The 20709-nt window shown below is 48.5% G+C and overlaps 1 protein-coding gene across 2 annotated transcripts in view; it reads left to right on the top strand.

Moving 5' to 3' along the window:
• Nucleotides 1–20392, top strand: part of AHCYL2 (adenosylhomocysteinase like 2) — a 91623-nt gene extending 71231 nt beyond the window's left edge. For both annotated transcript variants that reach the window (XM_087935380.1, XM_087935381.1), the window contains exons 7-17: nucleotides 702–808; nucleotides 2964–3080; nucleotides 7583–7646; nucleotides 9763–9851; nucleotides 10625–10695; nucleotides 10892–10986; nucleotides 11802–11900; nucleotides 12543–12611; nucleotides 16244–16322; nucleotides 18065–18185; nucleotides 20226–20392. In XM_087935380.1, the coding sequence (XP_087791506.1) occupies nucleotides 702–808; nucleotides 2964–3080; nucleotides 7583–7646; nucleotides 9763–9851; nucleotides 10625–10695; nucleotides 10892–10986; nucleotides 11802–11900; nucleotides 12543–12611; nucleotides 16244–16322; nucleotides 18065–18185; nucleotides 20226–20232 (918 nt within the window). In that variant the 3' untranslated portion in view covers nucleotides 20233–20392. The remainder of the gene's footprint in view (nucleotides 1–701; nucleotides 809–2963; nucleotides 3081–7582; nucleotides 7647–9762; nucleotides 9852–10624; nucleotides 10696–10891; nucleotides 10987–11801; nucleotides 11901–12542; nucleotides 12612–16243; nucleotides 16323–18064; nucleotides 18186–20225) is intronic.
• Nucleotides 20393–20709: the final 317 nt, after the last annotated feature.

Below are 20709 nucleotides of genomic sequence, written 5' to 3'. Positions count from 1 at the left end.
TGGATTTTTTTAAAACTGATAGATGTACTCATAGAAAGCTTCAGGTTAGTTTTGTAGGTATAAAATGAGTGTATATGTATATACAGGTCTCCAGTTCTTTAAGTAATGCTGAATAATATTTCAAAGATCGTAAAATATTATGGACTAGATTTGAAAATGTAAGAAATGATATATTATCCCCCCACAGCAAAGACAGCCAGGGATGGTTAAACGGATTCTTTTATCCAAATAAGAGATTATATTTAATTTTGTTTCTATTTTGAAATTGGTTCCAAATTTTGTGGTTTGGAATGCGAACAGAAAAAAAAATGGAACTTTGATTCTGCTTTTGTAAACCAGACAGGCTTATGGTTATAGAAATGGCTTGTACGTACCATTGTGTAAAAGCTAAAAACTTGTGGTTGTAATGTTTGTTACCTTCTACTGTGCTAAAGAGAGTCAGAAATCGGTGCCTTTTCCGTATTTTCCTCCCGTTACACTATATCCTTCCCTCCCTCTCTTCTTAACTTTTCCATGGATTTTTCTTCTTCTTTGTATTTTACACTTCGATAAACTGATAAAAAAGTGAAATCACAAAAAAAACAGGCAGGCCGAAATGCCAAATCCAATCTAAATGTCTGACCGATTTTGCAGCTAATAATAATTATTTCAAAGTTGTTGTCCCAGCCACGCAGTCACCTGGGGTCAATTTTGCCTCGCAGATCCTGGACGACGGTGGAGACCTCACACACTGGATCTATAAGAAATACCCAAACATGTTCAAGAAAATCAAAGGCATCGTCGAAGAGAGCGTAACCGGGGTCCACAGGTAAATATATATCTATTTGAGACGGAGCGGCCTTGAGATCTGGTTTTTGGTACAGCCGTGACTCCAATCGAGCCAAAATTTATGTTGTTCCTTGAGACATTTGATAAGTGGGAGTTTTGCCCCCGTTTTACGACTTTTCTTGTCGCACATGTTCACCAAATAACTGCCGTGGTTAAATTGGTCGTGTGGTTATTGAGTGAATTCCCGTTGCTTGTCAGAAGGTTGCAAAAGGGGGTCTTAAATCTCCAATCCTGTCCGCTTTGGAAGCCATAGTGAGACCAGTTGCTCCCACGCTGCCACATTTTGTGTCACCGTTGGAAGCCGCCACCTAGCCTGAGAAAGTGGGAGGGTGTGATTCCAGTTGAGTAGTTCTAAGTTAGGCAAAATTCTTTTTTTAGTTCAAGGTTATTAAGTGTGGCGCCGCGGAGAAAAAGGATCTTACACTGGGACGGATCGTGATTGGTTCATGCGATGTGGTGATAGGACAAAAGGGGATGGATTGTAGTTTAGGACATTGTGGGAAGTCCGGAAAACTTTTAGTTTCGAGATAATGTCCGCGTTCCAGCAAACCTCCATTCCAATCAGTAACTCCGAGACCGGCATAATCTCAAAAAGACCTTTATTAGAATAGCACCTGGCATCATATCTGTGGAATCCCGAATCCAAAAGTTTCTCAGACATCCCACAATGTCCCAGACTACAATCCATCCTCTTTTCCCCCGTCATCACATCACATGGACCAGTCACGATCCGTCCCAGTGTAAGATCCTTCTTCTCCGCTGGGCCACACTTAATAACTTTGAACTAAGAAAAGAATTTGATTTTGTCTACTTAGAACTACTCCACTGAAATCACCGCTCCCATTTTCTCAGGCTATATACGGCTTCGAAAGCCGGCACCTAAATCATGTACCGTCATAAATGTGAGTCAGTTGTCAAGCACCCAAATGTGAATCCCATGACCCTGGGGAGATTGCAACGGTCATAAGTGTGAACGGTGGTCCCGAGTCCCTTTTTTCAGTGCCGTGGGAACTTCGAGCGGTTGCTAAACAAACTGTTGGAAGTCAAGGACTACCTGTAGGCCACACCTATTATTCTCCTCTGTGGTTAAAAAATAATAATTAAATCCATTCACCCCACAGAGAGTAGATATCAGTTGTCGTTTCCTCTGCTTAATTTGTTCTTCCCTACATTTTCAAGAGTTTAAGACAGGGCCACTTTAAGATTTGTGGATTTCAGCTCCCAGAATTCCTCAGCTAGGCCTGCTGGCTGGGCAATTCTGGGACTTGGAAGTCCACAAGCCTTAAAGTTGCCACATTTGGAGACTCCTGACTTAATGGAGAACAAAAGGGTTAAATCCATTCCATTCTCCGTTGTTGAGCCCGCTCACCGCGTCGAGAATCACGATACAGGTGGACCCTTCGTAGCCTCAATGGAAGAATCACCTGGGCCCATTGAAAGCTGTCCTGGAAAACCCCAAGAGCAGCAAAGAGAATTGTGGGAAAATCCTGATTGGGTGCGTGTGTGCGTGCGTTTTTTCTTTCTTTTTTCTTTTTAAGAAACTTTATTAATCTTTTATTATTTTTAAAAAGACAAACAACAGAAATATAAATGATATAACATCCACAGTTTGTGACATTCACCTTATACTAATACTTTGTGCATTATTTACAAATCTATAGAATTTGTGCAGATATAAATCGTTAACTTATCTAGTGCTTATCCCTATTTATTTACAACCCATTTATCTAACCCAACAATCTATCTCTGCTCAATCCAATCATACCATTTTCCCCCACATCTTGTAATAGTCACATTCCTCTTTCTCTTGTCCATCTTGGCACAGCTCATTTATTTTTTTGAGTGATCAATTCCTCTGGTGGTATTCGTGTGTGTTTCCAACACGGGGCATAGGCAATCTTGGCTGCAGTTAAAACGTGCCATACGAAATACGTTATACATTTCTCTCCTATTTCTTTCTTTCTGAATATCCCCAGTAAAAATAATTCCGGTTCCAATTCTATTTGCTCATTGGTAATCTCCTGTAACCATGTTGGAATTTTTAACCAATATTTTTGAGTCTCCAAGCAGGACCACCGCATATGATAAAATGTCTGTGTGTTTCTGTGTTGTTGTTTTTTTCAACTGCTTTCCAGGTTGTACCAACTCTCGAAAGCCGGCAAGTTGTGCGTTCCCGCAATGAACGTCAACGATTCCGTCACCAAACAGAAGTTTGACAACTTGTACTGCTGCCGGGAATCTATTCTAGATGGGTAGGTCCCTTCTCTCAATCTTCCTCTACAGGTGGGGTCCTCCTCGAGGGAGCCCAAAAGTGGCGCTGGCGAGCGAGGCAGTTGCGAAGGAGAGCTTTGTCCCGTTTTGCGGTACTTCATTGCCACCGTTGCTAAGGGTTAATCACGGCAGTTAAATTAGTTAAAGCGCTTACTTCCTGACAGCCAGGACGGTTGACCGATGGAATGACTGGCCTCCAGAGGTTGGCTGGACAGCCGTTTGTCTGGGATGGTATATATAGAATCTCCTCCTTGTTAGACGAGGACAATTGAGAACAAAATATAGAAGAGAATAAAGCAAGTCAGAAGGAAAAATAAGTGCAGCGAATAAAAGCATATAAAATGGATAAATACAGGAAAGAAATATCACTGAGTAAAAGTAAAGGGAGAAATCATAAGAAACTTGAAAGGATACGTATGTGTTTATAAGGAGATGTGTCAGTGGTGTACAAAACGTTTTATTCGTTTTGTTAAAATTTACAAACGACTTTCAGAAAAGAGGTTTTATGTTCTTATGTTTTACGTTTTGTATGTCTTTGAAAATTAATAAAATTTGTTCAACCAAAAAAAACAAAAGAATCTCCTTCTTGAGCACGGGGTTGGACTAGAAGGCCTCTAAGGGCCCTTCCGACTCTGCCCTTCTGTTATTCTGTAAAGTATAGCGGTCTTCCAACGTTGGAGGGGCTGCCCCAAAGAAGATTTGGCGGTCCCCCTATTCTCCAAGGCAGGAGGAGAAGCAACGGGTGGAAACTTGATCAAGGAGAGAAGCAATCTAGGACTAAGAAGAAAACGCCTAACAGGGAGGATAATTAACCAGTGGAACTGCTTGCCACTAGAAGTTGTTGGGTTCTCCATCACTGGAGGCTTTTAAGAAGAGACTGGATAGCCACTTAGCTAGAATGGTACAGGGTCTCCTGCTTGGGCAGGGGGCTGGACTAGATGACTTCCAGGGTTCCTTCCAACTTGGATATTCTGTTCTATTTTTTTTCTCTCTCCAATTTATGTGCATATCTGCCCATCTTCCCTGCCCTGTTGCTTTGTCCACCTCCGCTCACACGGCCATTGGCGTAAGGCATTAAGGAGAAACTTCCCGACGGTGAGAAGAATGAACCAGTGGAACAGCTTGCTACCAGAAGGCACAGAACACGGACTCATAAGGGTTAGAAGGAAGTCTTTCAGTCTCACCTTCTTCCGGTCAAGTTCTAGATCCAAAAAAAAGATGTGGAGACTCTGGAAAAAGAGCAGAGAAGGGCAAGGAAGAGGATTAGTGGACTGGAGGCCGAAACAGACGAAGAAGAGGTGCAGGAACTGGGCAGGCCTACGATGAAAAGAAGGACTCGGGGTGACATGATAGCAGTCGAGGCTGCCACAAAGAGGAGAGGTTAGGGGTCAACCTGAAGGCCAGACGAGAGAAATAATGGATGGAAACTAACCGAGGAGAGAAGCCACCGAGAACTAGGCAGAAACTTCCCGACTGCGAGAGGAATTCATCCATGGAACTACTTGCCACCGGAAGTTACGGATGCGCCATTCCCGGAGATTTCCAAGAAGAGATTAGGCCGCTGTTGGTCTCGAACGGGAGAGAACGTCCTGCCTGAGCGCAGGGTCAGGCTAGAAGACCTCCCAGGTCCCTTCCGGCTCTGTTCCGATGGAGTGACCTTAGAAACCGAGGTCACGAATAAAGGAAAGGAACTGGGCTCGGGCCTTGGTAAAAACCAGGACCAGAAACTGGGGCAGCTTTCCCCGCTCCGTCCCGTGGGGACCGTGACTGAAAATTGGGAAATGGCATTTTTTTCGCCGGCGTTGTTAACCTGGTTTTCCTCATCCGCTAAAAATAGATGGAAATGTAGGGCACGGTGGCCAAGCCGAAGCGGCTTCACTCACAAAAAAGGACATGCAAAGCCATTTTGGGGTGGGGGTGGGGGCTGGAGGAGGGGGGCCCCCCTCACAAATCACCTGTCAGAAACCAGGACATCACAGAAAACCCCAAATCCAGGATTATCAGAAGCCGCGAAGATCCCTCTGAGGAGATTTAGAGGCAGCGACCTAGCCCAAGGGTAGAATGAGCCCAAATTAAAAGACAGAGAGATTGAAAGATTATAAAAAGGCTGGGAAGGAAGAAGATATTTACATTTCCCAAGGCTAAATTTGGTTCATTTTTTTTTGTTTTTGTTTTACACTTTCAGATCCAGTGGCTTGTAAGAGGCAACGGGCACCGGCTGTTGCAAGTTTAAACTTAAGCTTAAGTTTAAATTTAACTTACAGTTAAGCTTCCTGTTACTTCGACAGTCACTGCAGGTCGATACTCTTTCTCTCTCTCGGCCCTGACTCCTCATTTTTACGGCTCTAGTTGTTTCTGGAAGTGTATTTGCATTTATTTCTAAGTTGTGGGGTCCTCGGTGCTCTCTGAGCTGGGTGGTTTTCTTGCAGACGTTTCCTAACTCAACTAGGGAACATCATCAGTGCTTGGAGGAGGAGGAGGAGGAAGCCTGTGGGGTCCTTTGGGGCTCTGTGAACGTGGCCATTTTTCTTGCAGACGTCTCATGACCCAACTAGGGAACATCATCCATGCTAGAAGCAGGGAGGAGCACTGTGGAATCCTTATGTGTTCTCTGAGCTTGGTTGGGGTTTTTTTTGTCAGATGTTTTATGACCCAACTAGGGAACATCATTGGTGCTTGAAGGAGAGAAGGAGGAGGAGGAGGCAGAGGTGGAAGTCTGTGGGGTCCTTGGTGCTCTCTGAACTGGGCGTTTTCCTTGCAGACGTTTCATGACCCAACTAGGCAACATCATCAGTGCTAGAAGGGAGTGAGATTTGTGGAGAGTCGGAGGCAGAGAAGTTGAGACGTCCTTGGAGCTCTTTCTGGTGCTCTCTGAGCTTGGTGGTTTTCTTGCAGACGTCTCATGACCCAAGTAGGGAACATCATCAATGTTAGAACGGAGGTGGAGTTGTGTAGTGGACAAACAGGAGAAGGAGGTGGGGAAGGAAGAAGAACAAAAGGGAGGAGGAAGGAAGGAGAAGGAAGGAAAAAGAAAGAAGGGGACAAAGAAAGAAGGAGAAAGAGAAGGACTGTGAGCTCCTTGGTGCTCTGAGTTTAGTTGCTGCAGACGTCTCATGACCCAAGTAGGGAACATCATCAGTGCTAGAACGGAGGTGGAGTTGTGTAGTGGACGAACAGGAGAAGGAGGTGGAGAAGGAAGAAGAGAAAAAGGGAGGAGGAAGGAAGGAAGGAAAAAGAAAGAAGGGGACAAAGAAGGAGAAAGAGAAGGACTGTGAGCTCCTTGGTGCTCTGAGCTTAGTTGCTGCAGACGTCTCATGACCCAAGTAGGGAACATCATCAGTGCTAGAAGGGAGTGAGGCTTGCACACACCTAGAAAGCAGATTCTTTTTCTGTTGGTGCGTGCAAATATCCCACTGCAGCGATTCAACTGAACGTTTCCATTGATCCTGCAGTCTGCAAAGGGGAAGAACGCAGAACATTTCGGGTGTGTATTCGAGGCAGTCTTCACACCTGCGCCACAAATCACAGCTCTTGTTCTGACCTCGGCTTCCCCCAAAAGCACTGAGCCGGCTCCGTGTCCCGGCAAAACCCCTTTTACGAAACGAAGGTGTATTTCCTGCATTCACCTTCAGCCCTTTAAAGGCCTGGCCAAAAGTCTTTCACGGGTGTAATGAGGAGCACAGACCTCATCTAGCCCGGAGATCCGCCAAGTAACTATTCCCAAACGCAGTGCTGACAAGGAAGGGCTCGGCACAGAGACTCTGAGATGCACAGACAGGTCTTCCCACGACGGCAACCAACAAATCCTTCCCTGAGAAAGCCCCCTCTCCTTTTGCTCCTCTTTTAATCCCTAGAGGAGGGGCCATTCACCCTCCATCTGTGGCTTTACTCCCACCTCGATCCTTGGTTCATAATTGTCCCCTTCCTCTGGCAGCTCTGTGCATGCGCACACTGGGAACAGGCTCCAGCTGTTCTTCTTCCCCACTGATCTCCGATTCCGAAGGGAGCTGATAACCGTCAGACGGCCCTGGCCCCATCTCTGCCCTGTGTTCCTTAAATGTTCCCTTCTTCTTCTGGCAGCTCTGCGCATGCACACCCTGGGAACAGGCTCCAGCTGTTCTTCTTCCCCACTGATCTCCGACTCCGAAGGCAGCTGTGGTAACTGTCAAACAGCCCTGGCCCCATCTCTGCCTCCGACGCAGAGCCTTTGTCCGAGCCTTCCTCGGCCTCCAGGATTGGCCCAGGTTCCTCCCCGGCCTCCTCTGGACGGCCACGACGGGCTCTTTGGAAACGGTTCCGCAAGGGGAACTTGGTCCCATTTGCCTTCTGCCAACCTCGGCTTGTAACAAGCGTGCGGCTTTGGCTTTGACGTCACCCTCCGCAGGAAACCTTCAACCGGAGCCTGATATTCTCAGGACTGCGGCTTTCTTGCAAGCCGTCCATCCTGGAGTAACGGCCTTCTCTCTTCTCTCTTCCTTCCCAGCCTGAAAAGGACAACCGACATGATGTTTGGCGGGAAACAGGTGGTGGTCTGCGGCTACGGAGAGGTAAGTCCGGACCAGGGACGGTGAACGACGTCCCTGCGCCAAGATTGGTCCTCTGGAGTAGAGGTCTCCAACCTGGGCCGCTTTAGGATTTGTGGACTCCGACTCCCAGAATTCTTCCTTCCACCCTGCCTTTCTCTTTCTTTCTTTCCCTCCCTCCCTCCCTCTGCCTTCCTTCCCTTCTTTCTTCGCTTTCTTCATTTTTTTCTTCCTCCATCCCTTCCTTCCTTCCTCCCTCCACCTTTCTTTTTCCTCCCTCCCTCCGTCTCCCTCTCCTTCTCCTTCCTTCCACCCTCCCTTTCTCTTTCTCTCCCTCCCTCCTCCCTCCCCTTCCTCCCTCCTCCTTTCTTCACTTTCTTCATTTTTCTCTTCCTCCCTCTCCTTTTCTTTCTTTTTCTTCCCTCCCTCTCTCCCTCTCCTTCCTTCCTCCCTCCCTTTCTTTCCCTCCCTCTCCCTTCCTTCCTCCCTCCTTATTTCTTCTCTTTCTTCATTTGTTTCTTCCTCCCCTCTTCCTTCCTTCCTCCCTCCCTCTCCCTTTCTTTTCTTCCTCCCTCTCCTCCCTCCTTCCTTCCTCCCTCCTTTCTTCTCTTTCTTCATTTGTTTCTTCCTCCCCTCTTCCTTCCTTCCTTCCTCCCTCTCCTTTTCTTCCCTCCCTCTTTCCCTCTCCTTCCTCCCTCCCTTTCCTTCTTTCTCTCCCTCCCTCCCTTCCTCCCTCCCTCCTTTCTTCGCTTTCTTCATTTTTTCTTCCTCCCTCTCTTCCTTTCTTCCTCCCTCTCCCTTTCTTTCTTTTTCTTCCCTCCCTCTCCCTTCCTTCCTCTTCCTTTCTTAGCTTTCTTCATTTTCTCTTCTTCCTCCCTCCCTTCTCCTTTTTTCTTTCTTTCTTTCTTTCTTTCTTTCTTTCTTTCTTTCTTTCTTTCTTTCTTTCTTTCTCTCCTCTGTCCTTCTCTCCCTCCCTCCCTCTCCCTTCCTTCATCCCTCCTTTTCTTCCTTCTTCCCTTCCTTTTTTCCTCCCACCTTCTCTCTTTCACCTTCCTCCCTCTCCTTCCCTCTTTCTCCTTCCTTCCTTCCTCTCTCCCTTCTCTTCTCCTCTGCCCTCTGTCTTTCCCCTCCCTCCCTCCCTCCCTCCCTCCCCCATCATCCTGCCTGGGGAATTATGGGAATTGAAGTCCACATACCTTAAAAGTGGCCCGGGATGGGCCATCTCTTGGTGATTTCTCCAAAACTCTGCTCTAACTCATCTGGCTTCTCTTTCCGCCTCCCACACCAAAAAAACCCCAACCATTTGTTTTAACCTTTTCTGCAGCAACACTTACAAGGTTCCCCTCCCCGCTGTGGGGATCTTTGTCAATCTTTGTCAGCAACTATTGCTGCCCTGCCTGGACCCTCCCAGGCTCTCTAGGAGATGAGAGAGAGAGAGAGAGAAGGAAGAGAGACAGAGGCAGAGATAGAGAGACAGATAGAAAGAGAAGGAAGAGAGAGAGAGACACACACAGACACACAGAGGTGAGAGAGAGAGACAGAAAGACAGAGTGAGACAGAAAGAAGGCAGAGAGACAGATAGAAAGACAGAGGCAGAGAGAGAGAAGGAAGCGAGAGACAGAGAAACAGAGACAGAGAAGAGAGAGACAGACAGACAAGGAAGAGAGAGACAGAGAAACAGAGACACAAAGATAGAGAAGGAAGAGGGAGAGAGAAAAGAGAGAGACAGACAGACAGAGAAGGAAGAGAGAGACAGACAGAGAAGGAAGAGAGAGAGACAGAGAGAGAGAAGGAAGAGAGACAGAGGCAGAGATAGAGAAGGAGACAGAGAGAGAGAGAGAGAAGGAAGAAAGAGAAAGACAGAGAAAGAGGGAGAGAAAGATGGAGAGAAAGATGGAGAAAAAGAGAGACAGAGACAGACAGGCAAAGAGACAGAGAGAGAGACAGAGAGAGAGAAGGAAGAGAGACAGAGGCAGAGAAAGAGAGAGAGAGAGAGAGAGGCAGGCTCCCGCGGGGCTGCAAAGGGCTGGCGGATTCCCAGGCAGGGTCTGCTTGCCTTCAGGTTACAGATTTCGGTCCCCCCCCCCACCCCTCCCCTCTCTCCAAGCCTCCTTCCTGACCTCCTCCTCTCCTGCCCCAGGTGGGGAAAGGATGCTGCGCGGCCCTGAAGGCCATGGGCTCCATCGTGTACGTGACTGAGATCGACCCCATCTGTGCTCTTCAGGCCTGGTAAGGAGCGGAAAAACAACAACAACCTGCCTCGCAGGGAGGGTTGGACTAGAACAGGGGTCTCCAGCCGTGGCCCCTTGAAGTCTCGTGGACTTCAACTCCCAGAGTTCCTCGGCGGTGGTGGGAGGCTGCCGGCGGAACAGCTGGTTCGGTGATCTCGTGTGAGCGGCTGTCCGAAAAAACCTTACCTTTTACTTACCTGAGGAAAGGAATCTGGAAGAGCCGTGCAGCAGTTTGGAAGCGAAAGTACATTCCAACTCTTCTCTTTAAAAGATTGTAGCTAAACTACCGGAGCTTTTGTCCGGGAATGTCTTTAAGTGGAGAACGTGATTGATGACACCCGGCCCGTGAAGGTGCTCAGTTGGAGAATCTGATTTATGACACATCCAGGAGGAAGGCGGGGGGAAAATGGGGTCACGGGACTGTGAATGACGTATGACAGAGTTGGCTTCGTTTAGGTTAATGCCGACATGATGCACCTAATAAATCCTTTGAGGTTTTTTTTTTTTGAAGTTTGGCTCGAGAATCATCACTTAATTAGGGCGATTGCCAGAATCCTGACAGATGCAGCCATTAAAAAAAGAAGCAAGTCACTATGGGTGCCCAGTGATTTCAGCTTCACACACAACCACAACTTGCTGGTTTCCGGCCCTGGGAGGCAAAGGGCTGCCTGGGATTTTTGGGGGTAGGGGGTGTTTCTTAGATTTGGGGTGACTTTTCGGGGGAACCCGTCCACAAATCTCAGGGTTCAGGTTGTTGTTGTTTTCCCCCAGCATGGATGGCTTCCGTCTCGTGAAACTCAACGAAGTGAATCGGCAAGTCGACATCGTTATCACCTGCACAGGTAACTCCCGGGGAAGAGATCCCAGGAAATTGGGGAGGGGGTGAGAGGCAGGTCTCCGTGGATGGATTGGGGAGCTGCAAGAGACCAGCCCAGCGGCCGCTGCCGGGCGGGGAGGCAGCCGGGAGGAGAGGCTGCCCTTTCATGGGTTGGGATTGACAGCCCGGTCGACGATTCTCTTGTCAATTTTGTTGGATAGGTAACAAAAATGTCGTGACGAGGGAACATCTGGATCGGATGAAGAACGGTTGTATTGTGTGCAACATGGGACATTCCAACACAGAAATCGACGTGGTAAGACGTAGCTTTCCTTCCTTCCTTCCTTCCTTCCTTCCTTCCTTCCTTCCTTCCTTCCTTCCTTCCTTCCTTCCCTCGTTCCCTTCCTTCCTTCCCTCCATCTCTCTCACCTCCCTTCCTGTTCCTCCCTTCCTTCCAGTTTCCTTCTACTTCCTATCCCTTCCTCTCCCTCTGTCTCCTCCTTCCTTTTTCCTTTCTTTCTTGGTTCCTTCCTCCTTCCTGTCACCTTCCTTCCCTCCCCCCCTTCTTCCTTCCAGTTTCCTTCTACCTCTTATTCCTTCCCTCCTTTCCTTTCCTCCTTTCCTTTCCTTCCTTCCTTCCTGCCTCCCTTGACTCGTTTAATGCCCACAGGGGTTAGAACACAGTATTGCAGGCAAACGCTGCCCACAGCGGCCTCCAGGTTGACTTGTCCTTTCGTCCGTCCAAGGTGGAGGACCTAGATTATTGGGAGTTCTGCAAACCCCTTAGAGAGGGCTGGGAAGCACTGGGAAGCGGTATATAAGTGTAAAAGCTATTCCTCCCTCCCTCCAAAGAGAGGCCCCTCCCCAAGTGGCCCACAGTGTTATCTCAGACAGGAAACTCCTTAAATCCTGTGTCTCTCAACCTCGGCAACTTCCTGGCTGGGGGAATTCTGGGAGTTGAAGTCCACCCATCTGAAAAATGGCTGAAATCGAGAAGAACTCCTCCCGAGAGTTTGCACAACAACCTCAAATCAGATATCGGGGCCAGGCGATGAACATTTGGGCCGCTGCTCTTGTGAGTCCTTGCACGGCCCGGGCGGCTTCGACCCCCTCCCCGCTGCTCTCTTCCAGGCTAGCTTGCGTACCCCCGAGCTGACTTGGGAGCGGGTGAGGTCACAGGTTGACCACGTCATCTGGCCGGATGGGAAGAGAATCGTCTTGCTGGCGGAAGTAAGTGAGCCGCTCCGCAGCGCCAGAGGGGTTGAGGGGGGGTACCTTGGTTTGAGGGGCGGGCGGGCTTCTGGGATGCCAAAGGGGACCCTTTCCTGATGCCCGCTTGGGAAGGCTCAAGACCTGAGGTGGGGCGTTGGGAGTCCATCCGGGCAGGGGGTGGGAGTCAAAAATCCCAGGCGCTGGTTCTCGGGCTGGGTGGGCGTGGCCATAGTGGGCATGGCCTACCAGAACGTCTTGCGGGGGGGGCGTTTTTTTGACTTCCCCAGAATCCGGAGGCTTCCCTCAGGCCTCTGGGAGGGTGAAAAAGGCCTCCCCCAGGCTCCGGAGGGCCTCCGGTAGCCAAAAACAGGCCCGTTTCCGGACGTTCAGAACTTCCAATTTGGCCCATTTTTCGCCCCCCCGCCAAGCCTCCACATAGATCCTGCACTTACCTGCATCCAAAACAGGCCATGTGGAGATTCCTGGGAGGGGAGGGGCAGGGTAGTAGGGTGGGCAGGGCCATCCGGTCGGTTCAACTACCGGTTCGTCGAACCAGATGCAAATTTAACAGCCGGTTCACTCGAACCAGCCCGAACCGGCCGAATCCCAGCCCTGAATCCAGGGTGCTGGGAATTGCTCCCTTTTTTGTTTCCCCACCAGGGTCGCCTCTTGAACCTCAGCTGTTCCACAGTGCCAACCTTTGTGCTGTCCATCACAGCCACCACTCAGGTGAGTCAGGGCTCCAACCAACCCACCCACCCCCGTTCAAATCATAAGTCTCTAGCCGCATCTCAGCGAAAAGAAAATTGATTTATTAGGAGCGGCCATGTTGGCATTACCTGGATGCAGCCGATAATACGATACATCATTCATTTCCCCCTTGACCTTGGTCTTCCCCCCACCTACCCCGTGGAGGTCTATTCTCCAATGGGACACATCCATAGCCAAGAGTCATCAATCATGCTCTCCAATAATATTCCTGCGCTCCGACAACTTTGGGCTGCCAGGACGATTCTCTAGGCACTTAAGGAATGCACAGTTTTTTCCTCCAGTCCCTTTTTCTGGCAGCTAAAAGGACCAAAGGAGTCTCTTTTTAGTTGACACGGGGGAGGCTGGTTTTGCCAGCTGTCCACCTGGCTCTGGGCATGGGGATGGGACGTCATTCTCCCTCCCATCTCAGGACTCATCGTAAAGAGTGGTTTGTTTCGTTATTTACTTTATCGAAGAGAATATTGCTCAGGATTGAACCATGGGGGATTCTTGAGGCACGCCGAGCTTGGAGGTTTTCTTGCAGACGTTTCACGACCCAACTAGGGAACGTCATCGGTGCTAGAAAGGAATGGGAGTTTGTGGAGAGGAGAATTGTGGGGTCCTTGGTGCTCTCTGTGCTGGGTTGTTTCCTTGCAGACGTTTCATTGTCCAGCTAGGTGACGCCATCAGTGCTAGAAGGGTGTGGGGCTTGTGGAGAGGAGAAGGAGAAGGACTCTGGGGTCCCTGATGTTCTCCAAGCTTGGAAGTTTGGAAATATTGCCTGAGGGTTATAATGTAGACTTAACGTACTTGATTATCAATGTATTAACAACAGCTAGGATTGTATTTGCACAAAATTGGAAAAATGAGACAATTCCGATGGATGAGGAAATAATTAAGAAAACAATGGAATATGCTGAAATGATGGACAATGGCAATTAGAGAAGAAGAGGAAAAAGATTATTATAAAATTTGGAGTGTGTTTTATGAATGGCTAGATAGAAGAGTAAGGAATTGAAATACGTAAGCACAATATAATATTTGTTACCGATCAACGAATGAGTTCGACAAGAGTAAGAAAATGAATATGAAATAGATTATTGAAAATCAATAAATATGTTAAGGCTAAAAAGAAAAAAGAAAGAAAGTTTCCTTGCGGACCTCTCGCAACCCAACTAGGGAACATCATCAGGGCTAGAAGGAAGTGAAGTTTGTGGAGTGGAGGAGGAGGACTGTGGGGTCCTTGTGGCTCTCTGAGCTGGGTTGTTTTCTTGCAGGCCTTTCATGATCCCACTAGATAACGTCATCAGTGCTAGAAGGGAGAGAAGCCAAAAAGGAACCCCCAAAAAAGCTACGACCTCCACACTCTTAATGAACCTCCAGATATGCAGGGGTTAACACCGAGAATGAACCCTACTCCGGGGATGGCTTACCTTTTTGACACCGAGTGCCCAAAGCGTGCGTGCATGCATCCCCCAAAATGCAAAAAAAAGCGTGCATCCCCGTGCATGTGCCGCCCTGTGCATGCGCGTGCATCCCCCGTGCTTGCACCCTGCTCTGCATGCGCTCCCCCCTGCATCTACAGCAGAGATATGAAAACCATCCGGCCAGCGGAAGGTGCATGGGCGCATCCGGAGCTGAACTTAAGGCAGTGCCTTGCGTGCCCACAGAGAAGGCTCTGCGTGCCACCTCTGGCACGCGTGCCAGAGGTTCACCCTCACAGCCCCACACCAAACAATCAAGGAGAAAACAGCACCCCAACCACCAACTGAGACAAACAAAAAGTAAATCACAGCCTGATAAAGGAACCAAGAACATCTCAGTTTATCTGAGTAGTGGCTACTGGAGAAGATGTTTTGGTCTTTTGGTTTGGGTTTTATTTTTTTTTGATTGTCTCTTTTGAATGGTATGTAGACATTGTTGATCTCTGTGTGCCCGTTGATGGCCGACTTGTTTTAATGCCAAACGTCCAGGAACTCTCTCTTTTCTGGGGGGAACCTGGCTTGGTTTAGGATGCTCTGAGTTTTCCAGTTGAAACTATGGTGCACTCTGTCCCTGGGTTGTGCAATTCAGGAGTTTTCATCCTCCCCAATCGAGAAACTACCAATTCAGGCAAACTATCACCCATTAAACAACAGCCTAATGAAGGAACCAGGAACGTCTCTGTTTTATCCGGGTATTGGCTACTGGAGAAGATACATTATGGTCTTTTTTGTTCCCTTTTTGGCTTTTTGATTGTCTGTTTGAATGGTATGCAGATGTTGTTGGTGTCTATGTGCCCGTCGATGGCCGGTTTGTTTATTGTCTTTTGAATCTGGCTTAGTTTAGGATGCTCCGAGTTTCCCAGTTGCTCTAATCCGTCCGTGTATTGTGAAACCCAAGCGGTTTCATCCTGGCTGCCAACTGATTGTCCGTGGATCAAAGGGGAGGCTCTTTGCTCGACGCTAAGCAGAACAGATGGGATGGAGGAGGAGAAGGAACAGCAGGTCCTGGACTTGTTCTCAGCGGGGGATCCGATGTCCAGGACATTGCCTGTCAGGCCTGGTTGCCTTCTGGCTTTTACAGTCCAGTTCTTTTTTTGAAATTATTATTATTATCATTATTTCAAACCTGGACGTGGGCGAGATCCACTCTCTACTTTGTTCCCGTTCTGCTTTTCTTGCTGTGGGGGTCCCTAGGAATAGCTAATACCCAAGAAGACAGGCTGAAGATAGAAGGGAACTTACCAAATTTGCAGACGATACTAAGCTGGCAGGAATAGCTAACACCCAAGAAGATCAACTCAAGATCCAGATGGATCTTGACAGACTTGAACCCTGGGCCGTATCTAACAAAATGAAATTCAATGGAGGGAAAAGTAAAGTCCTACACTTAGGCAAGGAAAACCCAAAGGACACATTTAGACTGGGTGAAACCAGGTTGAATAGCACGAACTGAGAGGGATCTTAGTGGGTAAACAGCTAAATAGGAGCCAGCCGTGTGCAGCAGCAGCCCAAAAAGCCAATGCAATCCTAAATTGCATTAACAGAGGGATACAATCCAGATCAAGGGAGGTACTAATCCCACTGTGTAAAGCCTTAGTAAGGCCACAGCTAGAGTCCTGCATCCAGGTTTGGTCACATTATAAAAAAGATATTTGACTCTAGAAAAAGTACAGAGAAGAGCAAGCAGGATGATGAGGGGACTGGAGGCTGAAACATACGATGGATGGTTGCAGGAACTGGGCCTGGCTAGTCTAGGGAAGAGAAGGACCAGGGGAGACAGGAGAGCATCTTCCAATATTTGAGGGGCTGCCCTAGAGAGGAGGAGGAAGGGGTCAAGCTATTTTCCAAGGCACCCAAAGGCCAGACAAGGAATAATGGATGGAAACTGAACAAGGACAGATTCAACCTGGAAATAAGGAGAAACTTTCTGGCAGAACAATCAACCGATGGAACAGAAGTTGCCTTCAGAAGTTGTGGGAGCATCATCACTTGAGACTTTCAAGAAGAGATTGGACTGCCATTTCTCAGAAATGGTGCAGGATCTCCTGCTTGGGCGGGGGTTTGACTAGATGACCTACAAGGTCCCTTCCAACTCTGATTATCTGTTATCTTCTTTCTGGTTTGCAGGCGCTGGCCTTGATAGAGCTGTACAACGCCCCCGAGGGCCGTTACAAGCAGGACGTGTACCTCCTGCCGAAGAAAATGGGTAAGTGGAGAGGTGGGCATGGGTCTCCCCCTTCCTCTCGGAAGGCACCCCATCTCTGTCCTCTGCTGGCCGAAGAACATAGAATAATCATAGAGTTGGAAGGGACCTTGGAGGTCTTCTAGTCCAACCCCTTGCTGAAGTAGGCCCTATACCAGTGGTGGCTAACCTTTTGGGGCTCCCGTGCCGAAAATGGGTGCTCGCATGGCAGCACCCAGAAGGCAATGCACCCCACGCCCCCTGCGCATGTGTGCGCAACACACACACACACACAACACACACACCCTTGCCTGGACTGTGCATGCGCGCTCCTCCCAGCTGATTTTTTTGCCCTCCTGGAGGTTCGAGGGAAGCCTCTGCAGCCTCAGGAGGCCGAAAAACAGGCCCGTTTTGGCACTTCTGGTATTTCCGGAAATACCGGAAGTGCCAAAAGCAGGCCCGTTTTTCGGCCTCCCGAGGCTGCAGAGGCTTCCCTCGAACCTCCAGGAGGGCGAAAACTGCCTCAAACGGGCCGGAAATCAGCTGGGAGGCGTGCGCATGCGCAGTGCAGGTAAGTTTGGCTGGGGCTCAGGTGCCCGCACAAATGGCTCTGCACGCCACCTGTGGCACGTGTGCCGTAGGTTCACCATCACCGCCCTATGCCATTTCAGACAGGCGGCTGTCCGATGCAGGAGACCCTACACCATTTCAGGCCAGTCTCTTTTTGAAATGATCTGGTCCAGGGGTCCTCAAACTTGGCAGCTTTAAGCCTTGTGGACTTCAATTCCCAGAATTCCTCCTCCAGTCATGCTAGCTCAGGAATTCTGGGAGTTGAAGTCCACAAGTCAAGTTTGAAGACCCTTGATTTATTCTGTTTGTCTGTGTCTGCCTATCTATCTCTCCTCTCTTTGTATATATATCTATTCCACCTCTTTATCTCTCTATCATTCTATCTATATCTATTCTATCTTTCTGTCCCTCTCCCTCTATCTATTCTATCTATCTCTCTTTCTCTCTATCCACCTATTCTACCTCTCTTTCTCTAGTCCAGGGGTCTTCAAACTTGGCAGCTTTAAGCCTGGTGGACTTCAGCTCCCAGAATTCCTGCTCCCGTCAGGTTAGCTCAGGCATTCTGGGAGTTGAAGTCCACAAGTCAAGTTTGAAGACCCTTGATTTATTCTGTCTGTCTGTGTCTGCCTATCTATCTCTCCTCTCTCTGTATATATATCTATTCCACCTCTTTATCTATCTATCAGTTCTTTCTATATCTATTCTATCTTTCTGTCCCTCTCCCTCTATCTATCTCTCTTTCTCTCTATCTACCTATTCTACCTCTCTTTCTCTATCCATTCCAGGGGTCTTCAAACCTGGCAGCTTTAAGCCTGGTGGACTTCAGCTCCCAGAATTCCTCCTCCAGTCAGGTTAGCTCAGGAATTCTGGGAGTTGGAAGCCCACAAAGTCTTAAACTTAAAATAAGGGAAAGGAAGGGAAGGGAGGAGGAAGGGAAGGAAGGAAGGAAGGAAGGAAGGAAGGAAGGAAGGAAGGAAGGAAGGAAGGAAGGATAGCAGACTAACAGAGTTGGAAGGGACCTTGGTCTATCTATCCATCCATCCATCCATCCATCATCTGTGTGTGTGTGTGTGAGAGAGAGAGAGAGAAAGAGACAGACAGACAGACAGACAGACAGACAAGCAGCTTGGTTGGGGTTTAGGTTGCTCCCCCTCCCCCCCTTTCAGGTCTCACTGCCCCCCCTTCCTCTCTTGCAGACGAGTACGTGGCAAGCCTCCACCTGCCCACCTTCGACGCCCACCTGACCGAACTGTCGGACGAGCAGGCGAAATACTTGGGGCTGAACAAAAACGGGCCTTTTAAGCCAAACTATTACAGGTAACCTCCTTTGGGTGGGCCGAGTCCTTTTTGTGGATTTTGACAAGCGGCCTGTCGGGATTCTGGCAGTGACACCCCCCCCCCATTTAAATCCTGAGTCTCGAGCCAAACTTCCAAGCCTTCCAAAGGATTTATTGGGAGTTAACATGCCGGCACTGCCTGGGTGTAGCCGACTCTGAGACACATCATTCACTGTCACCCTTGACCCTGGTTTTCCCCTTCACCGCCTGGGTGTATCGTAATTCATATCTTCCAATGGGACACGTCCATAGCCCAGAGTCATCCATCAGGCTCTCCAGTTAGAACAGGGGTCTTCAAACTCGGCAGCTTTCAGACTTGTGGACTTCCACTCCCAGAATTCTTCCTCCAGCCATGTTAGCTCAGGAATTCTGGGAGTTGAAGTCCACAAGTCTTGAGGCTGCCAAGTTTGAAGATCCTTATCTATTCTGTCTATCTGTTCTCTCTATCTATCTATTCCACCTCTTTATCTATCTATATCTATTCTATCTTTCTGTCCCTCTCCCTCTATTCTATCTCTCTCTCTCTTTCTCTATCTATTCATTCCAGGGGTCTTCAAACTCGACAGCCTCAAGACTTGTGGACTTCAACTCCCAGAATTCCTCCTCCTCCAGCCATGTTAGCTCAGGAATTCTGGGGTTGAAGATCCACAAATCTTGAGCTGCCAAGTTTGAAGATCCTTATCTATTCTGTCTATCTGTTCTCTCTATCTATTCCACCTCTTTATCTATCTATATCTATTCTATCTTTCTGTTCCTCTATCTATACTCTCTCTCTCTCTCTCTCTCTCTCTCTCTATTCCACCTCTTTATCTATCTATATCTATTCTATCTTTCTGTCCCTCTCCCTCTATCTATTCTATCTCTCTCTCTTTATCTATTCTACCTCTCTTTCTCTATCTATTCATTCCAGGGGTCTTCAAACTCGACAGCCTCAAGACTTGTGGACTTCAACTCCCAGAATTCCTCCTCCAGCCATGTTAGCTCAGGAATTCTGGGAGTTGGAAGCCCACAAAGCCTCAAACTTGCCAGGTTGGAAGACCCTTGAGTTAGAATTTTGCACGGCAGAAACTTCAGTCGCCTAGTTACAATCTTTGAAAACATTTATAGAATTCACTTTCGGTTTGCAAGCTGCCGCACTGCTCCCCGCTCCCTTTCTGTTGGCAACTCTAAAAAGACCACAGAAATTTTTTATGAGTTGACACGTACATTTAAAAAAACAAAACGACGTATACCGGTAGTCCTCGACTTACAATGGTTCATTTAGTGACTCTTTCACGTTAACAACGGCCCCAAACAAAGTGACTTCGGACCCAGTTTCTTTCACCCTGAACGGCCGTCGCAGCCTTCCCCCCACCAGTCACAGGATCAGCGTTCCGATCCTTGGCAACTGACTTGTCTTTATGACGCTTTCCGTGCTCCAAGGGTCAACGTCGTCCCCTATTTGCGACCCGCTGGCCAGCAAAGTCAAGGATTCCCTTCGCCACCGTGCGACCATGGCAGTGATTCCCTTAACGAAATGTGGGCAGGGAAGTCGTAAAACAGGAGCAAAACTCACCGAACAAATGTGGTCGCTTAACACAACATTAACCTTGGCCTCAATTGTGGTCGTAAATCAAGAACTGCCTCTATTTAGGATGACATTTAACAATGTCCGGAATCATGGGATTCCCCCTTTGTGACCGTCCACCAAAACGGGGGCGGGGGGGGGAACCAGATTCATTTAATGCCTGCAAGATTCACTTAACAACTGTCATAATTCACTTAGCAATGGCGGCAAAAAAAAAGAGAGAAAGATTTGCAAAATCGGATGGGGTCCATTTAACCATCGCCTTGCTTTTCAAGGGAAAATTCCACTCCCAAACGGGGTCGTAAAATGAGGACTTATTTGCACGGTCCCTTGAACATTCATAACCCTTCCCAGATGGCGTTTCCCTCCCAGTTCCCCCTTCCCAAACCAACAGCCCTTCAAAAGACCCTCTTACTCAAACCTGTCTGCTCCTTCCCTTCTCTGATCCAACAGGTATTAAATCTCCCACCGGAGGAAGGGGAGGAGGATTCGATCCCGAGACAAACCTTGGCTCCCTTGCAGGATGAACCCAGCACAAGCTTCTGAACTCAGCACCAGGCTGCCCTAGTCCACAGTGTGTTAGGTTATTTATTTATTAAACTAGAATACCGTACTTGCGACCGATGCCCCCGTGGTGTTCTTTCCAACGGCCCTCTTGACTCCGAGATGATGGACCGGTTGTTGTTTTGGTTGGGTGGGACAGGGGTGCGTGGAAGGGGCTTCGTTCTCACAGGTCGTTCTGACCCAAACCTGGTTCCAAGGAAGCAAAAGGCAAGACAAAGGCAACGGCACAACCTATTAATGGTTCTCTGCGAATTCCCTTCCTTCCCGGTGAAAAGGCTGCTTCAAACCAATTGTCTCGGATAAGAACGAGCCTTGCCAAGGTGGCGCAAGGCTGCCAAGAACACAGGATCAAGTTGCCAAGGAATATTTCAAA

The sequence above is a fragment of the Pseudonaja textilis genome, chromosome 5, assembly GCF_049901715.1.
Source record: "Pseudonaja textilis isolate UNSWEBS1 chromosome 5, rPseTex1.2, whole genome shotgun sequence".
Classification (NCBI taxonomy): Eukaryota; Metazoa; Chordata; class Lepidosauria; order Squamata; family Elapidae; genus Pseudonaja; species Pseudonaja textilis.
This window is presented reverse-complemented; position numbering and strand designations above follow the sequence as displayed.